The sequence below is a fragment of the Primulina tabacum genome, chromosome 3, assembly GCF_025594145.1.
Source record: "Primulina tabacum isolate GXHZ01 chromosome 3, ASM2559414v2, whole genome shotgun sequence".
NCBI lineage: Eukaryota > Viridiplantae > Streptophyta > Magnoliopsida > Lamiales > Gesneriaceae > Primulina > Primulina tabacum.
In genome coordinates this window covers 37,586,438-37,601,939 of record NC_134552.1, presented here as the reverse complement: position 1 = coordinate 37,601,939, position 15,502 = coordinate 37,586,438, and the positions used below count along the sequence as shown (strand labels likewise).

General features: G+C 38.0%; 1 protein-coding gene across 1 annotated transcript; it reads right to left on the bottom strand.

The window, feature by feature from the left end:
* Positions 1-269: 269 nt before the first annotated feature.
* LOC142538694 (uncharacterized) lies at positions 270-7,121 on the bottom strand. The gene is made up of 6 exons (XM_075643994.1): positions 7,105-7,121; positions 5,904-5,909; positions 5,289-5,385; positions 3,655-5,056; positions 2,468-2,523; positions 270-452 (listed from the first exon to the last, which is right to left on the bottom strand). Exons 1-6 carry the CDS (start codon positions 7,119-7,121, stop codon positions 270-272), a joined length of 1,761 nt encoding a protein of 586 aa, XP_075500109.1.
* Between the last annotated feature and the right edge of the window lie 8,381 nt (positions 7,122-15,502).

Sequence of the window (15,502 nt, the reverse complement as noted above, 5' to 3'; positions counted from 1 at the left end):
AGGTGTCTGTCTCGATGATCCCCCACTCTGAGATATTTCACTGCCACGGTTAGGGCACACTCGAGCATAGTGTCCCACCTGGTTACAAAAGTGGCAAGCTCCCGAGATTCCACTACACTGATCGGTATAATGTCTACCACCACACTGACCACAAGTCGGACCTGAATAACCATTGCTCTGAACTGAACCAGACTGTCTCGATCCACTAGAACTCGAAAAATTACTGCCATGCCTCTTAAATTGCTTGCCTCTAGCCTTGAACTGCTCTCTTATGTTTTCACTGTTACCGCCACTATTACCCTGTCTGAAATGCTGTCGGAACTGTTGCTGTTGGGGTCGTTGCGAATACTAAAAACCTCTCTGCCTAAAGATTCCAGTTTCAGCTCCCTTTGCTCGATCAAGAGCCTCAGCAAAAGTGTTAGGCCTTCCGGTATTAACCAAAGTAAATATATCTGGGTTAAGACCATTTATGAAGTGATCGGCCTTAGCTTCTTCATCGGATGCTACATGAGGAGAAAATCTCAGTAAATTCGAGAACTTAGCAACATAGTCCTCAATATTAAGATTTCCATGTTTTAAATTTGCAAACTCGGCTCCCCTATCTTTCCTGTGAGAGGTAGGAAAGAAACGCTGATAAAATTCAGATTTAAAAATATCCCAGGTAACAATCGTACCTCGACCCTCTAAAGCTTTCTTGGTCATTATCCACCAACTCTTAGCAACATCCAATAACTGATTAACAACTAATTTGATTCTACGATCATCTGGATACTCAAGAGATTCAAATAATTGATCCATATTCTCCAACCAGTTCTCACACTCTAATGCATTCTCGGTACCCTTCAACATCGGTGGGTGCAAAGACTGAAATCTGGCTAACAGTATCTCCATTGGAGTCAGAGTTATATCCATCTGAGTATGAGTAGCACTGCCCTGATCTTGTGCCACTAGTACGTTCTGTCTATGTCTACCACGACCTCTACCTCGAGTAGCCATGTCTGATATAAAATAGATCAAACACATATAAAATCACAATATCATAATCATCTCAATCTTGTATCAACCATCTCTGGCTCTTGAGACTCAATAATCTCAAAATCTCGAATAAAGCTCAACAATATAATATCTTAATTATGATCATGTATTTCACATTATAGCACAATGAAAATGCGCCTAGCAAATATATCACATGATCAAGAAATTCCAACTGACTCGATCTACCCTGTTCCCAAATATCTTACGCTCTGATACCACCTAATGTGGGGCCCGGGTCCGATATCTAATACTAATAATTATAATTGTAACAAACCAAATGATTTAGTAAATACATAATTTGTGGTTCACAAATTCACATAAACATCATCAAAATAATTTAATGATCTCAAATGTTTGAAATATAATTTTCAACATGCCAACAAAAAGTAGTGAACCAAAGAAATCCAAACAACATCACATAGCTCCTAAGACCCGAGAATCCCACTCTAACTCGTATCTCCTCGCCTGGAGCTGGACTCTGGCATCCTAAGCCTCGCCTCACTTACCGTCAAGCACATGAAAACAAGAGGTAGCCGACGTGCCGGTGAGTATAAACCCAGTATGATACAATAAATAACATATGAGAATTAAAATTTCAAATATCTCATATAAAATTCATAAAGATGCAATATAATCCAATGCATGATCAGAAGCTGTGGGCTATCAATAAATCTCAAGATCAAGTGAATCATCTGGTCATAGGGTACCCAAGGGAATAGAATCACCCAGCAACATCCACCGACTCATCCGCTCGGGGTGGGGTGCTGTGTTCTACAATCCCAGGACTATGGTGCGCCTATAGTGAGTGTTCAGGCCATAGCAGCGAACTCCGCATACACTATGCCAACTCAACTATAGCCCCATACGTCCAACAAATCAATAAATCAAGGCGACCTCCGCCATATCAAATCTGAATCAAAAAGTGGCTCAATATGCAATGTAATGATGCAAATCAATATCATCATTTCGATATCATAATCAACTCATCTCAATACAACAATCATCATCAAATCACCAATAGTTCATCGAGCCATAGAGTTTTCAATTTAAAATAAAAATGATACTTTTACCTCGTATGTTACCGACCGTAACATACCTTCAAATATTACCAAAAGAAGATCGAAATGTGTAGGTGAGAAGTCTTGAACCTCTGAAATCTACTATAACTCAAGAACTCGGATCACTTATCAAAACATAGCTGTTTCTGTACAAAATTCATAATTAATTCAATACTGCTTCGAACCAAGATCCGTAAATTTCTTAACCGTAATATGCCATAAAAACATTTATTGAATCATTTTATCAAACACATAACAAGCGTGCTAAAGAGTTAGCTCCTCTACAATTCAATTTTAAATTCAAACCAACACAATCACAATCTCCAAAATTCCTCAACACCAAAATACAACAATAACTAAACTCACAAGCTTACCTTAGTTCCTTGAACCCAAAATGCTCTTGCTCTTACTCCAAAAGCCCAACAAGTAACTAGAATCAAAGGGACCAATGAAGGAAAAAGAGTGCCCTAGCTTCCCTTGGAGTGAAGAATCGAGAAGTAAGGAGAGAAATGAGGGAAAAGTGAACCAACTCTTCTATTATATCACTTAAATCTCGAAAACACGCTTTTTAAATCGCTGGCCGCCCGGGCAGAAAAAGCCCGGGCAGACATCTTTTTCCGCCCGGGCGCGGAACTCTCGGCCAAAACACCATTTTTCCCGAACAAGACCCGCCCGGGCGCACATTAATTCCCGCCCGGGCGCGCACTCTGTGCACATCCACTACAAAGATCGCTTCCGAAACGCCTCTTCCCTTAAGAATTAGGAAAAGTGGTAAACTAGAAAGTTGTAGCCCTATATCTTGGCTTGCATTCCAATTGGCCTCATGTCATTTGGAGGTCTGAGTAAAAAATTATGCTCAATCTCCCAACATGTGTCATTGTAGGAACGACGATACGCACGACACACTTCGGGACGCTTTCGGCTCATCTTCCCTAATGATTTGAACAAAACTCAAAACTGGGAAGTTATAGCCTTATGTCTTATCTTTCTAATGGAAGTGGCCTCACATCAATTGGATCAATATACAAAATATTATTCTAAAAACCACAACTTGTGCCATATTTTTCATACCGTTTCTGCACTTCCATTACCTATTTAGCTCAAATTCCACCTTTGATTCTACCCATCCATTATCTATTCCATTCTATAACATCATTACCATTCATACCATATCGTAAAGCCAAGAACCATCAAAACTACTGCCATATTATATAAAAATTCGGGCATTACATGAAGACTTGGTTCATTAGATCCATGAAGACAGACGGAGCGTTCGTCAACCCGAATAACATGACTAAGAACTCATAATGGCCATATCTGGTTCTGAATGTAGTTTTAGGGACGTCGACTTCCCTAACTTTCAGCTGATAATAACAAGAACGCAGGTCGATCTTTGAAAACACTGTCGCTCCCTGTACCTGATCAAAGAGATCGTCAATCCTCGGTAATGGATATTTATTCTTGATCGTGACTTTGTTGATCTCTCTGTAATCAATACATAACAACAAAGATCCATCTTTCTTTTTGACAAATAAAACTGGAGCTCCCCATGGAGAAAAACTCGGATGAATAAAGCCTTTGTCTAATAGATCCTGCAACTGATTCTTCAGCTCCTTCATTTCAGTCGGGGCCATTCGGTAAGGAGCTTTTGAAATCCGAGCAGTACGTGGAACCACGTCAATCACAAACTCAAATTCACGGTCAGGTTGCAATCTAGGCACATCATCTGCAAATACGTCAGGAAAATCCTGAACTACTTCAATCTCATTCAACTTCATTGTCATCTCAGTATTCACATCTATTACAGTAGCTAAAAACCCCTGACACTCCTTTGATAACATTACCTGAGCTTTCAAACAAGAAATACAAGGAGTGCCAAGCGAAATACCTGAACTCTGGAAAATCCCGCTATCATCATCTTCTGCAAGAAATCGCACCATCTTAGCTACGCAGTCAATAACGGCACGATATGACGATAGCCAGTTCATTCCCAAAATAACATCAAACGCCACCATGGGAATAATAATAAGATCAGCAAAATAGATTTTCTCATTTACTTGCACTGTACAACCTTTAAGAATACTAGAAGGCCATATTTCGTCTCCCGATGGAAACAAAATACTATAGTGAAGGGGTTCATAGGATGGAACAACATTCAAGGAGCGCAAGAAAATTTCAGACATAAAGGAATGCGTAGCACCAGTGTCAATCAATGTAATAGCGGCCTTGCATGAAATTAAGTTAGTACCTGATATAACAGAAGAATCAGGATTTGAACCTTCTTTAGTCATTGAGAAGATTCTATCTTGAACCCTATCTTTCCTTTTCTCACCTTTTACCGGACAATTTCTGATGACATGTCCAACACCTCTACAACGAAAACATCGATAACTTCCAACCAAACACTCACCTGTATGCATTTTTCCACATTTTGGACATACAGGTCGATCATATGCAGGCAGTGGCATAGGAGCTTTGGGTCGATGATCCTCTTTTTCATTTCCTCTGAACTTACCCTTACCTTTCCATCCAGAACCTTGGCCCTTAGTAGAAAAATCTTGGCGCTTCAACTGTCTTTCTCTGTCAATTTCCTTCTCGTCCTGCTCGGCCATCCTTGCTTTTTCAACAATCTCTTTATATGAAGCAGCTTTAGACATTCGAACGTCTCTTTTAATTTCAGCCCGAACACCTCTCAGAAAATGCTCGCCCTTTTCAATGTCATTGCTGGCAAGATATGGGGAAAACCGACACTCCTCTTCGAATTTGAGAATATACTCTTGTATTGACATATTTCCTTGCTTCATTTCTAGAAATTCCTTCACTTTCTGACTTCGAACATCTTGAGAAAAATATTTATCGTAGAATAAATCTTTAAACTCCTGCCACTTGAGTGCCGAGACATTAACTGATACCTTGGTGGCTACAAAATCCTCGCAGTCTTGGTCAGTAGAAAAATGGCACAGCTGACTCGATCTTTATCTTCAAAGTAAATATAATCATAAATAGCCTCCATAGTTTTGACCCATTCCAAGACGACCATGGGATCAGTGCTACCATCAAATTCTGGTGGCTTCATCTTACGAAATCTTTCATATGCGCCTTCACTACTAGGCTCGGGCCTCACTTGCTCTCTCTCTCTCTCCCTCACCCTGCATTCTGCATCGGTAAGAGCTGCTAGATTTGCTCACCGTGTACCTTGGCCTGTTCTTTCAGTAACTTACTAAATTCATCAACAACTATAGATGATGAACTATCCTCCCCTTCTGGTGCTTTACGCTTAGGCGGCTTGATCCTATGATACATATTAGTTTAAAATCATTTCCACACATAACATATCATAATTATTGACGCTACACATCCATATTATATCAAATGATGCAGGTACATACCGAATTGTCGACAGCAGAGGAAGTCATATGCCAAATCATTGGTCCGAAAATCTCGGTTCTGATACCACTAAATGTAACACTCGTGACTTAAATGCATAATCAATGCGGAAGCTTTGAAATATAATTTGCAGAAAAGGTGTAATTTTAAAAAAAAATTGGGCAGCATCTCCCCGCAAATAGGACATGCCACCTGTCTCAAGCAACACATAAATCACATGCAAAAGATTTTCATATACATCATATACCATTTAATTTAGTATCTACACATATTTCTAATATCAAATAAAAAAAAAGATTTACAATATCTCCCAAAATAACCATAACCATAACATAACAAAAATAGCATCAAATTGAAATCTCCAATGTTTGGCATATTCCCTTCTCTCGCTTCGAAAACTCAGGGATGATCAATCTTTCTTACCTGTGCCTGCATCACATGAACATAAATGGAATGAGTATAAAACTCAGCAAATGGAATCAATACTAACAAGATACATACATATTATTTTATTGTAAAACATAAAATGTATGGCCTCAATTTTATTTTGTTGAAAACATTATCCATCTCATTTCATAAACATCGAATCATTATTAATATCATCCATCAAGAATCATAATACAACAATACATAGGGATGATATTCATTTCATTGATTAAATGAAGAATTGATAGTTCTTATAAGATAGTTCTTTCATTGCTAACCCTCTTCGTAAAAACGAATCTTATAGGTGGGACTTGTACCTCTGCATAAAATGCATCTTATAATAGAGCACATGTTTTCATCGTTAATTGGCCAATTACATTGCGGATATAGAATGGCCAGAGGCAACACCACTACTATATTAACAACCTTACCTCAACACTCAAACCAAGCAACCCAATGTCTCCCTTCAATCACTAAACCAAGAAATAAGCTTTCTTACCTTGCTCCTAAACTCTTGAAAAGAAGAACTTCTAATCTCAAAGCAAAGATTAAGGTTTCAATCAAAGATTAATGTCTTGGAAGAAGTTGGATTGAAGGAGAAATGAGGAACCCTAGCTTCCAAACCATGAGAAGAGAAAAGAAGAAAAGGAAAATGAGTAAAAAAGTGATCCCATTCGATTTTATGCCTTCCCAAACCTAAAAAAATGCTTTTGCACTGTACAGGGCTCTTGGGCGGTCAGAAATTACCGCCCTAGCACGGACCATACTGTCCCAAACCAAAAATCCAGAACCTGTGGCGCTCGGGCGGTCATTTCTTACCGCTAGGGCGCCGCTCTCTGCACAGCCATATCAAAGATCGCTTCCGAAACGCTTCGTTCCTTCATAATTTGAAAAAGTGGTAAACATAAAAGTTGTAGCTATATGTCTTGGCTAGCATCTCCAATTAGCCTCATGTCATTTGAAGGTGTGAGTAAAAAGTTATGCTCAATCTCCCAACATGTGTCACTGGAGGAATGACGATACACACGACACACTTCGGGCCGCTTTTGGCTCGTCTTCCGCAATGATTTGAACAAAACTCAAAACAAGAAAGTTATAGACTTATATCTTATCTTTCTAATGGAAGTGGCATCACATCATTCAGATCAATATACAGAATATTATGCTAAAAACCACAACTATTACCACAATTTCATACCGTTTCAGCACTTCCATTACCTATTAGGCTAAAGATCAACTTTCTATTCTACCAATACATTCTCTGTTTCATTCTATATCATTCAATACCATTCATATCATATCTTGAAGTCATAAACCATCACCATTACGTCACATATCTCAAATGATCATCATAATAAACCATTAAAGTAACAAGGAACATACTTAATCATAATCTTTACCTTACATCATAAACATACGAATGTCTGGGCGTTACAATATTCGTATTCGTATAAATGGAAATACGATCGTCGGGCTCCTACTAGGACCCTCACCCTCACGATATCTCCAATATATCTTCGTATTAGTCACAATTACTTCACTTCCTTCAACGTTTTATATAAAACACATCACTTTATAAAAGAAACATGCATATAACTTTGTTTTTCTTTTAAACCAAGCATGCAACATATATTTTAAATGTCCATATTAAACAATAAAATCTATGAACATTTTAAAATAAACATTTTAACATATAAAAATCCATGAAAATATAAAATAAACATATTAAAATATAAAACAGCAATCAGAGCACTGTCACGACGTTTACTAATTTTCGGGTATAAAATTACTCTTTTACCCCTAGACGTAAAATTTCACGTTTTTGAAATTTTCTTAATTTCATTGATTCTAACATGTCCAAAATAATAATTTAAGCTTAAATTAATTTTTCCATAATTTTATTTTTCTTAAATACTAGACTTTTTAATTACTCCTTAATTAATCGTTTTTAATGTGTTTTAATCCCGACAAATTTCAAACTTTAATATAAAATTGATAAATTCAAAACTTAGAATATTTATATTAATTTAGCCCTCGTGAGCCATGTTTCGATTTATTTTTCAAAGACTCGACCCCCGTGAGCCGTGTTTCGATTTATTTTTCAAAGAAAAAACCCTAAGTTCACGCCTAGAATTCCCCTCGAGCCATCTCCTATTTTTGTCGAGCCATGCTTAAACCATCATGAGCCAACCTCGAGCCAAGCTTCCTATGGACCCTACTGGACCCTAAGCACCCAAGGACTCGACCCCTACTCGAACCAGAAGCCACACCCACCAGTGCAAGCTGCGGCCGAGAACACCTAGTAGACTTAGGACTCTTCTATCGAGCCTATGCCCTAGCCAATCAAACCAGCCCCTGGACCAACCCCTTGTGCACTCTCCTAGGACACTCGACCTAGCCCAGCCCGAGCCCCTTGGCCGAGACCCTGGGCCCATGCGTGCTGCTACAACAGATCGAGCAAAACTTGCACTATAAAACTCTTGGTCCAAATTAATAATATTTAAGCTCGAAATAATCGCAAGTGCACAATGTCAAGTTATAATATAATGTACTAGAGTACGAGTATCGTTCCACTAGAGACTGTATTTTGCAATTATTATCTTCAGTTATTAAATCTTTACCAACGAAATTTGGATAATTGTTTTCTAATACTACAATTAAATAAAAACTCAAAGATAAAATTTAAGAATTAAATGATGAGATATTAATCTAGAATGATTAATTAAAATTCGATTAAAAATGAATTTTTAGGGAATTTCACTTCACCTACCCCTCGTTATTTACTTAATTCGTTCGATAGTGATTTACGCTTCCGACATGATTTCCTAATTAATTGAACACGCCCTCTCGAGCTATGCCAAACTAATTGTACTCAGTGAAGTAATTAAATTTCTTTAATTATTTATCAAAGGTGAATCGCATGCCTATCTATGAAATCCCGAAGCTGTCGACCCTTAGGACTATAACTATCAACATGTATCAAATTTCATATTTCTATGTAAATTGTAGATCCACGGACTATGCTACTCGTTCCTATCCCATGCTATTCTCTCGAACTCACTCGCAATATGAAATGATTATTAAAGTTAGCTACACTTTAATAAAGTAATGAGAAACAATAGCATACTCAAGAATAAATCGATAATCGAAACATAAATTATTGAAATCAACGTTCGGGGTAGGATGCTCTTAATTCCAACAAATACGAAAGTTTAGCTACTAGAATTCATAGTGAAAAGGAGCAAAAAAATGTTTAAACAATAAATTTTAAATTATAAATACTATATTTGAAGAAAAACGCGAAGAACGATGCTTGGAATCTCGATAATCTTCAACTCTCAAACTTTGCTCCAAGCTTTTCTCCCTTTTTCTCTACTCCTTGGCTCTGAATAATTTCTGAATACCTCAAACTTGTTTCAATCCCCTTACCATATCATCCCCATTCAGAAATAAGGGAATAAATCGGCAAAGAATCTTTCCCAAAAATCAAATGCGCCCGGGCGGACATAAGTTTTTACCCGGGCGGATAGCTTGCGCAAATCTTCTCCAATTCACACCTTGCAGGCGCTCCGGCGGACATAAATGTGTGCTCGGGCGGATGTCCCTTGAAAATCGACCACTTATTTTCAGTTTATTCATGAATTGCCTTCATTTTCAACCACGAGACTTGTGAGGAACAAGAAAACATAATGTATGCCAAAACACCACAAAATGCATGCAATCTAAACGATATATGCAACACAATGGGACATCACATGAAATCAAAAACAAGTAAAATCCACCTATATTAGCAACCAACGCGCGCATCTTGGACCTTCTCGGGTGGGATTCCTAGCTTGCTAGGACTCCTTTCCCAGCCCTTGACTCGAGTCCTAGCATGTCTAGGACTCCTTCCTTGACTCATACCAGACCCTAGCTAGCCCTGGCCCCAATCTGAGACCAAGCCCAACTTTTACTACCCAAAACCGAGCCCCTATGATAACCTTGAAAACAAATTGGCTCCAGCTTGTGTTCATGATCCTGTGCAGTGTTTTGGTAGAGTTTTAGGACCCTAAAGCTTTGTAAAAACATCCTTGATCATTATCCTAACATTGCAGCCCTCTTAAACACATAAAAACATGAATTTGGAACCACATATCAAGAGTTTAATACACATGTAAGCATAGTTACGAAAATATCAAGTTGTGTGCCTTGTTTTCTTTCAAAACACGTTCAAATAAATATTATGGTGTGATAGATGTTTGAAAGAAAGAAATATGGCGTGCCTTTGCGTATTTTACACACGAATTAACGTTGACGATTGCAAAGAACAACGACGAACGACCTTGGCTTGAATTTCCCTTGAAGGCTTCGAAAGTTTCTCTCCAAAATATTGTGTGTGCCGTGTATTTGCTTGGAGAGAGAATTTACATTTTGATGGTGTGTGTGGGGCGTGGGGTTGTAGGGTTATGAGGTGGGTTTTGAGTATTAAATACTTAAATAAGTCACTAATAAGGCTTAGGCCCACTAAGGAGGTTAACTATTTTATCGGCTTTGTGCAGTCTTCATTCTCTCTCGAATTTTGACTACAAGCTCGACAGTCTCTTCAATCACATCCGGACCAATCTCTCTTCTTTCCCCAACCTCGTCCCAATTAATAGGAGATCTATACTTTCTTCCATAAAGTGCCTCAAAAGGAGTCATCCCGATAGATGACTGGAGACTATTATTGTAGGTAAACTCCACTATAGGTAATTTCGGTTCCCAACTGCCTTGGAAATCGATCACACAAGTTCGCAGTAGATATTCAAAAATTTGAGTAACTCTTTCGAACTAACCATCGGTTTGAGGACGGAATGTTGTACTGAATAGTAACTTGGTCCCCATCGCTGCATGCTGACTCTTCCAAAAAGATGACGTAAATCTCGGATCTCTGTTAGAAACAATAGATACAGGAATCCCATGCAGACGAACTACCTCTCGAGTATATAACTCTGCATACTGAATCATGGTGAAAGCCGTCAAGGTAGAAAATGTGTTGATTTCGTTAGACAATCCACTATCACCCATATAGCATTGAATCCCTTAATAGTCCTGATAAGTGCAATTTATTGCACTTTTATTACTTGTTTTTAACTTGGAATTTTGTGATTCTTGAGCAGGTTTTATGTGATTTGTTGTTGTTTTTGTTGTTGTAGTTTGGAAGATTAGAATAAGAGTTTGGAGTATTAAAGTGTTGAATTGAAAAGTGCAAAAGATAAAAATATACAGAGGCTATATCGCACCTGCGCTAAAATTTATACAACACCCGCAGTGTAACACCGCACCCGCGCTAAAATCAACACCGCACCTGCGTGCGCACACCAGAACCAATACCGCACCCGCAATGACTTCTTGACCGCACCCGCGCTCCTTGCAAGACAGAATCCGAAAAATCTGTATTTTGGTGTGCTGCGCATGGAAGTCCAAGATTTTGGCGTGCTGCAAATTGAGGCTTGTCTGGGACTATAAAAACACATCACTTACTTACCATCTAGGGTATGGGGAGCCAAGGAAGGATTAGAGGCTGCTGCTAGAGGATTGAAGATCCAAGTTCATCAAGTTCTTGGAAAACCTTTTTCACAACTCCGGGGACGGAATCAGCACTTCAAACTCTTGTTCTAAGTTCTTCTTTCTTTTATTTTTCATTTGATATGTCTTGTTTTAAAACCATGTTTTGTTGTTTTACTTGTGTTATTATGAACTAATTTTTATTTCTAGATAAAAGATGGAACAAAACTAGAAACCATGCGTTAGAATCTATGAACTAAGCTATTTAAGTTCTTCATTTTGTTCATTTAAATTGTTCTAATCTTAATGCTTTCAATTTAATGGCCATAATTTGAATGATTTATATGTTTACAATTTATCACTTGGAAGAGAAAATTATAAACAAGAAATGAGAAAAATACATCAATGGTATTTATAGAGTTCGGGAGGGCCTATAATGCTATCGAAGCCCAGAGAGAATCTAGTGTTTGATGTGTTATTTATTTGTAGATTGTTGATGGGAACGTTGCAATCCATTTTTTAGATAATTACAGTCTACTTAACACTCGGGAGAGGGAGTAGATAATTATAGGATTCTTGGCTAATGAATAAGAAGGATTTTTATAACATATTTACAAGAAATTACACACGGTGGACAGTTGCGTGAAATCGGACCTCTAGATCTTTTATTCCATTGTTAATTGCTATAAATTGGTGTTACATTTAAATCCATTTTCAATTTAGTTATTCTTGCAAACAAATCTTTTAATTGATTACTCTAAATAAAGTCGAGATTATTTTAATCACAAGTGCTAATATAAATTTATATACACATTCCTCGTGGGATCGACACTTGTACTCAAAAATACATTTTACTATAACTTGACGTCGTGCGCTTGCGAGCAATCAAGAAAACACGCTACAAGTTTTTGGCGCCGTTTCCGGGGATGTTTATTTTAAATTTACATTTGTATTGTTACCAATTAGTCTAGATTTTAATTTAAAGTTGCTTTTATTGTATTACATTAAACATTGATTTGTTTCTTATCTTTGTTTGACAGTGCATGCGAAGATCGCAAAATCTTGACGTGCTTATCTTTGATCCCAAGATCGAAAGAACGGAAAAAAGATTAAGAAAGGCAAGAAGAGAAGCGATTCAAACAATGGCTGACAACAGAGATAACGAAAATCCACCCCCTGCAATACCCATCAGAGATCATTTTAGGCCGGTACTAAATGCTCATTATTCGGGCATAGCACGAGGGACTATTAATGAAAACAACTTTGAGCTCAAGCCCGCATTGATAAACATGGTTCAACAGAACCAATTTGGGGGAGCCGCTACCGCAGATCCTCATCTACATCTCAGAACATTCCTTGAAATCACTGACAAGTTAAAGATAAATGGTGTTCCTGATGATATAATTCGGTTGCACTTGTTTTCTTTTTCTCTTAGGGACCAAGCAAGAGGATGGCTCCAATCGCTTCCTTTGGGGAGTATCACTACATGGCAGGAGTTAGCAACAAAGTTCCTTGCTAAATATTTTCCACCTGCGAAGTCTGCACAATTGAAGATTGAGATAAGTACTTTTAGGCAGACTGACTTTGAGCAATTATATGAGGCATGAGAACGGTATAAGGAATTGTTGAGGAGGTGTCCAAACCATGGTTTTGAAGATTGGGTACAGATTGAATTGTTTTACAATGGTTTGAATGGACAAACAAGAGGCACTGTGGATGCAGCAGCTGGTGGCATGATATTTGCCAAATCACCTGATCAAGCATATGATTTGCTTGAACAGATGACCATTAACAGTTATCAGTGGCCGTTTGAGAGGTCAGGAGTAAAGAAACCAGCTGGAATTTATGCCGTAGATCCTATTACAGTTTAAGCCTCCCATTCTTTCCTCTTCCACTCTGAGTTGTATGATTGGATTGGTAAAGGATCAATGGCCTCTAGCCAAAAGGACGGAGGCTTCATGTGATTCACTGACCGCACAAGTTTCAGCTTTAACAACTCAAATTGCAGCTATGAATAAAGCTAGTACACCAAAGGTTGAAAATGCATTGGTTGTTATTGAAGAACCACATATTCCTGATGAGGCGCATTATATCAACAATAGGAATTTTGGTGGATACAGAGGATATCGAGGTAACCCTCCCCTTAACACTTATCATCCTGGTTTGAGAAATCATGAGAATTTTTCATATGCTAATAATAAGAATGTGTTGAATCCTCCACCGGGGTTCAATACATCGAATGGGGAAGGAAAGCCTTCACTTGAGGATCTAGTTGGGACATTTGTTGCTGAATCTAGTAAAAGGATGGCTAGGACTGAATCTCGTCTTGATGACATGGAAACTCACATGGAAAATATGGGTGCCACAATGAAATCATTGGAGACACAGATTGGACAGTTGGCTAATGCATTAAGAGATCAAAATAGAGGTCAATTCCCAAGTAATACTGAAGTGAATCCAAAGGAGCAATGCAAAGCTGTAACTTTGAGAAGTGGAAGAGAACTTGAGGTTAAAAAATCCAAAGAGAATGAGGAAAATGAGAAGAGAGTTGAAGAAGATGAATGTGAAAATGTAAAGGAGAACAAGGTTGAGGAGTCTCGGATTGAAACTGAAGTTGAACGGATTCCTATACTGAAACCGACTCTTCCATACCCACAGAGATTTAGGAAGAAGATTACTGATGATCAATTTGCAAAATTTTTGGAGATTTTCAAGAAGATTCACATCAACATTCCATTTGCTGATGCTTTAGAGCAAATGTCAAACTATGCAAAGTTCATCAAAGATGTGATGTCAAAGAAGAGGAAGTTGCAAGAGTTCGAGACAGTGAAGTTGACCGAATAGTGCAGCGCCATTCTCCAAAAGAAGTTACCACAAAAACTAAAAGATCGAGGGAGTTTTACTATTCCTTGTATTATTGGTAGTACTCATGTTAATAAAGCTTTATGTGATCTTGGAGCGAGTATTAATCTTATGACATTTTCTATTTATAGGGACTTAGAGCTTGGAGAGGTAAAACCAACCACTATAACTTTGCAACTTGCAGATAGGTCACTCACCTATCCTCGTGGAATTGTTGAAGATGTTTTGGTAAAAGTTGACAAGTTTATCTTCCCTGCTGATTTTGTAATACTTGATATGGAGGAAGATCAAGATGCTTCATTGATTTTTGGGCGACCCTTCTTAGCCACTGGAAAAGCATTAATAGATGTACACAAAGGAGAACTCACCTTGAGATTTGGTGGGGAAGCTGTGATATTCAACATCTATAATGCTATTAAAGGTAACGACGAGGTGAGTACTTGTAAAAGTATTGATATAATTGACTCTTGTGTTGCTGAGATTGGTATAGGTCATACAGTAGAAGATCCATTAGAAAGATGCCTTTCTAGTACTGTCAGTAGAGTTGATGATGATGCTTGGGAATTTAGAGAGCAACTTTTAGCTCTTGAAGAGTTGCCAAAGGTGAAGGAAGCCGCACAGGAGAAGTTGGAAGAAGAAAAATGTTCAGAGATAATACGTTCATTCCCTGTTTTGAAGGAATTGCCAAGCCATCTTTGCTATGCCTTCTTGGGTGAGAAGTCTACATATCCTGTAATTATCTCTTCCTCTCTTACTTTAGATGAAAAAGAGAAATTGTTGAGAGTGTTGAGGAAATTTAAAAATGCATTTGGGTGGTCGATTTCCGATATCAAGGGGATTAGTCCCACCATATGCATGCATATGATTTTAATGGAAGAGTCATACGCTCCTTATTTGGATCATCAGAGAATGTTAAATCCAGCCATGAAAGAGGTAGTGAAAAATGAAGTGTTGAAATTGTTAAATGCTGGAGTTATATATGTTATTTCTGACAGCAGTTGGGTGTCTCCTGTGCAAGTAGTGCCTAAAAAGGGTGGAATGACTGTGGTAAAGAATGAAAATGCTGAACTAATATCTACTCGTACTGTGACTGGATGGCAAGTATGTATTGATTATAGGAAGTTGAACAATGCCACATGTAAAGATCATTTTCCATTACCTTTTATTGATCAAATGCTTGATAGACTTGCTGGTTATTGTCATTA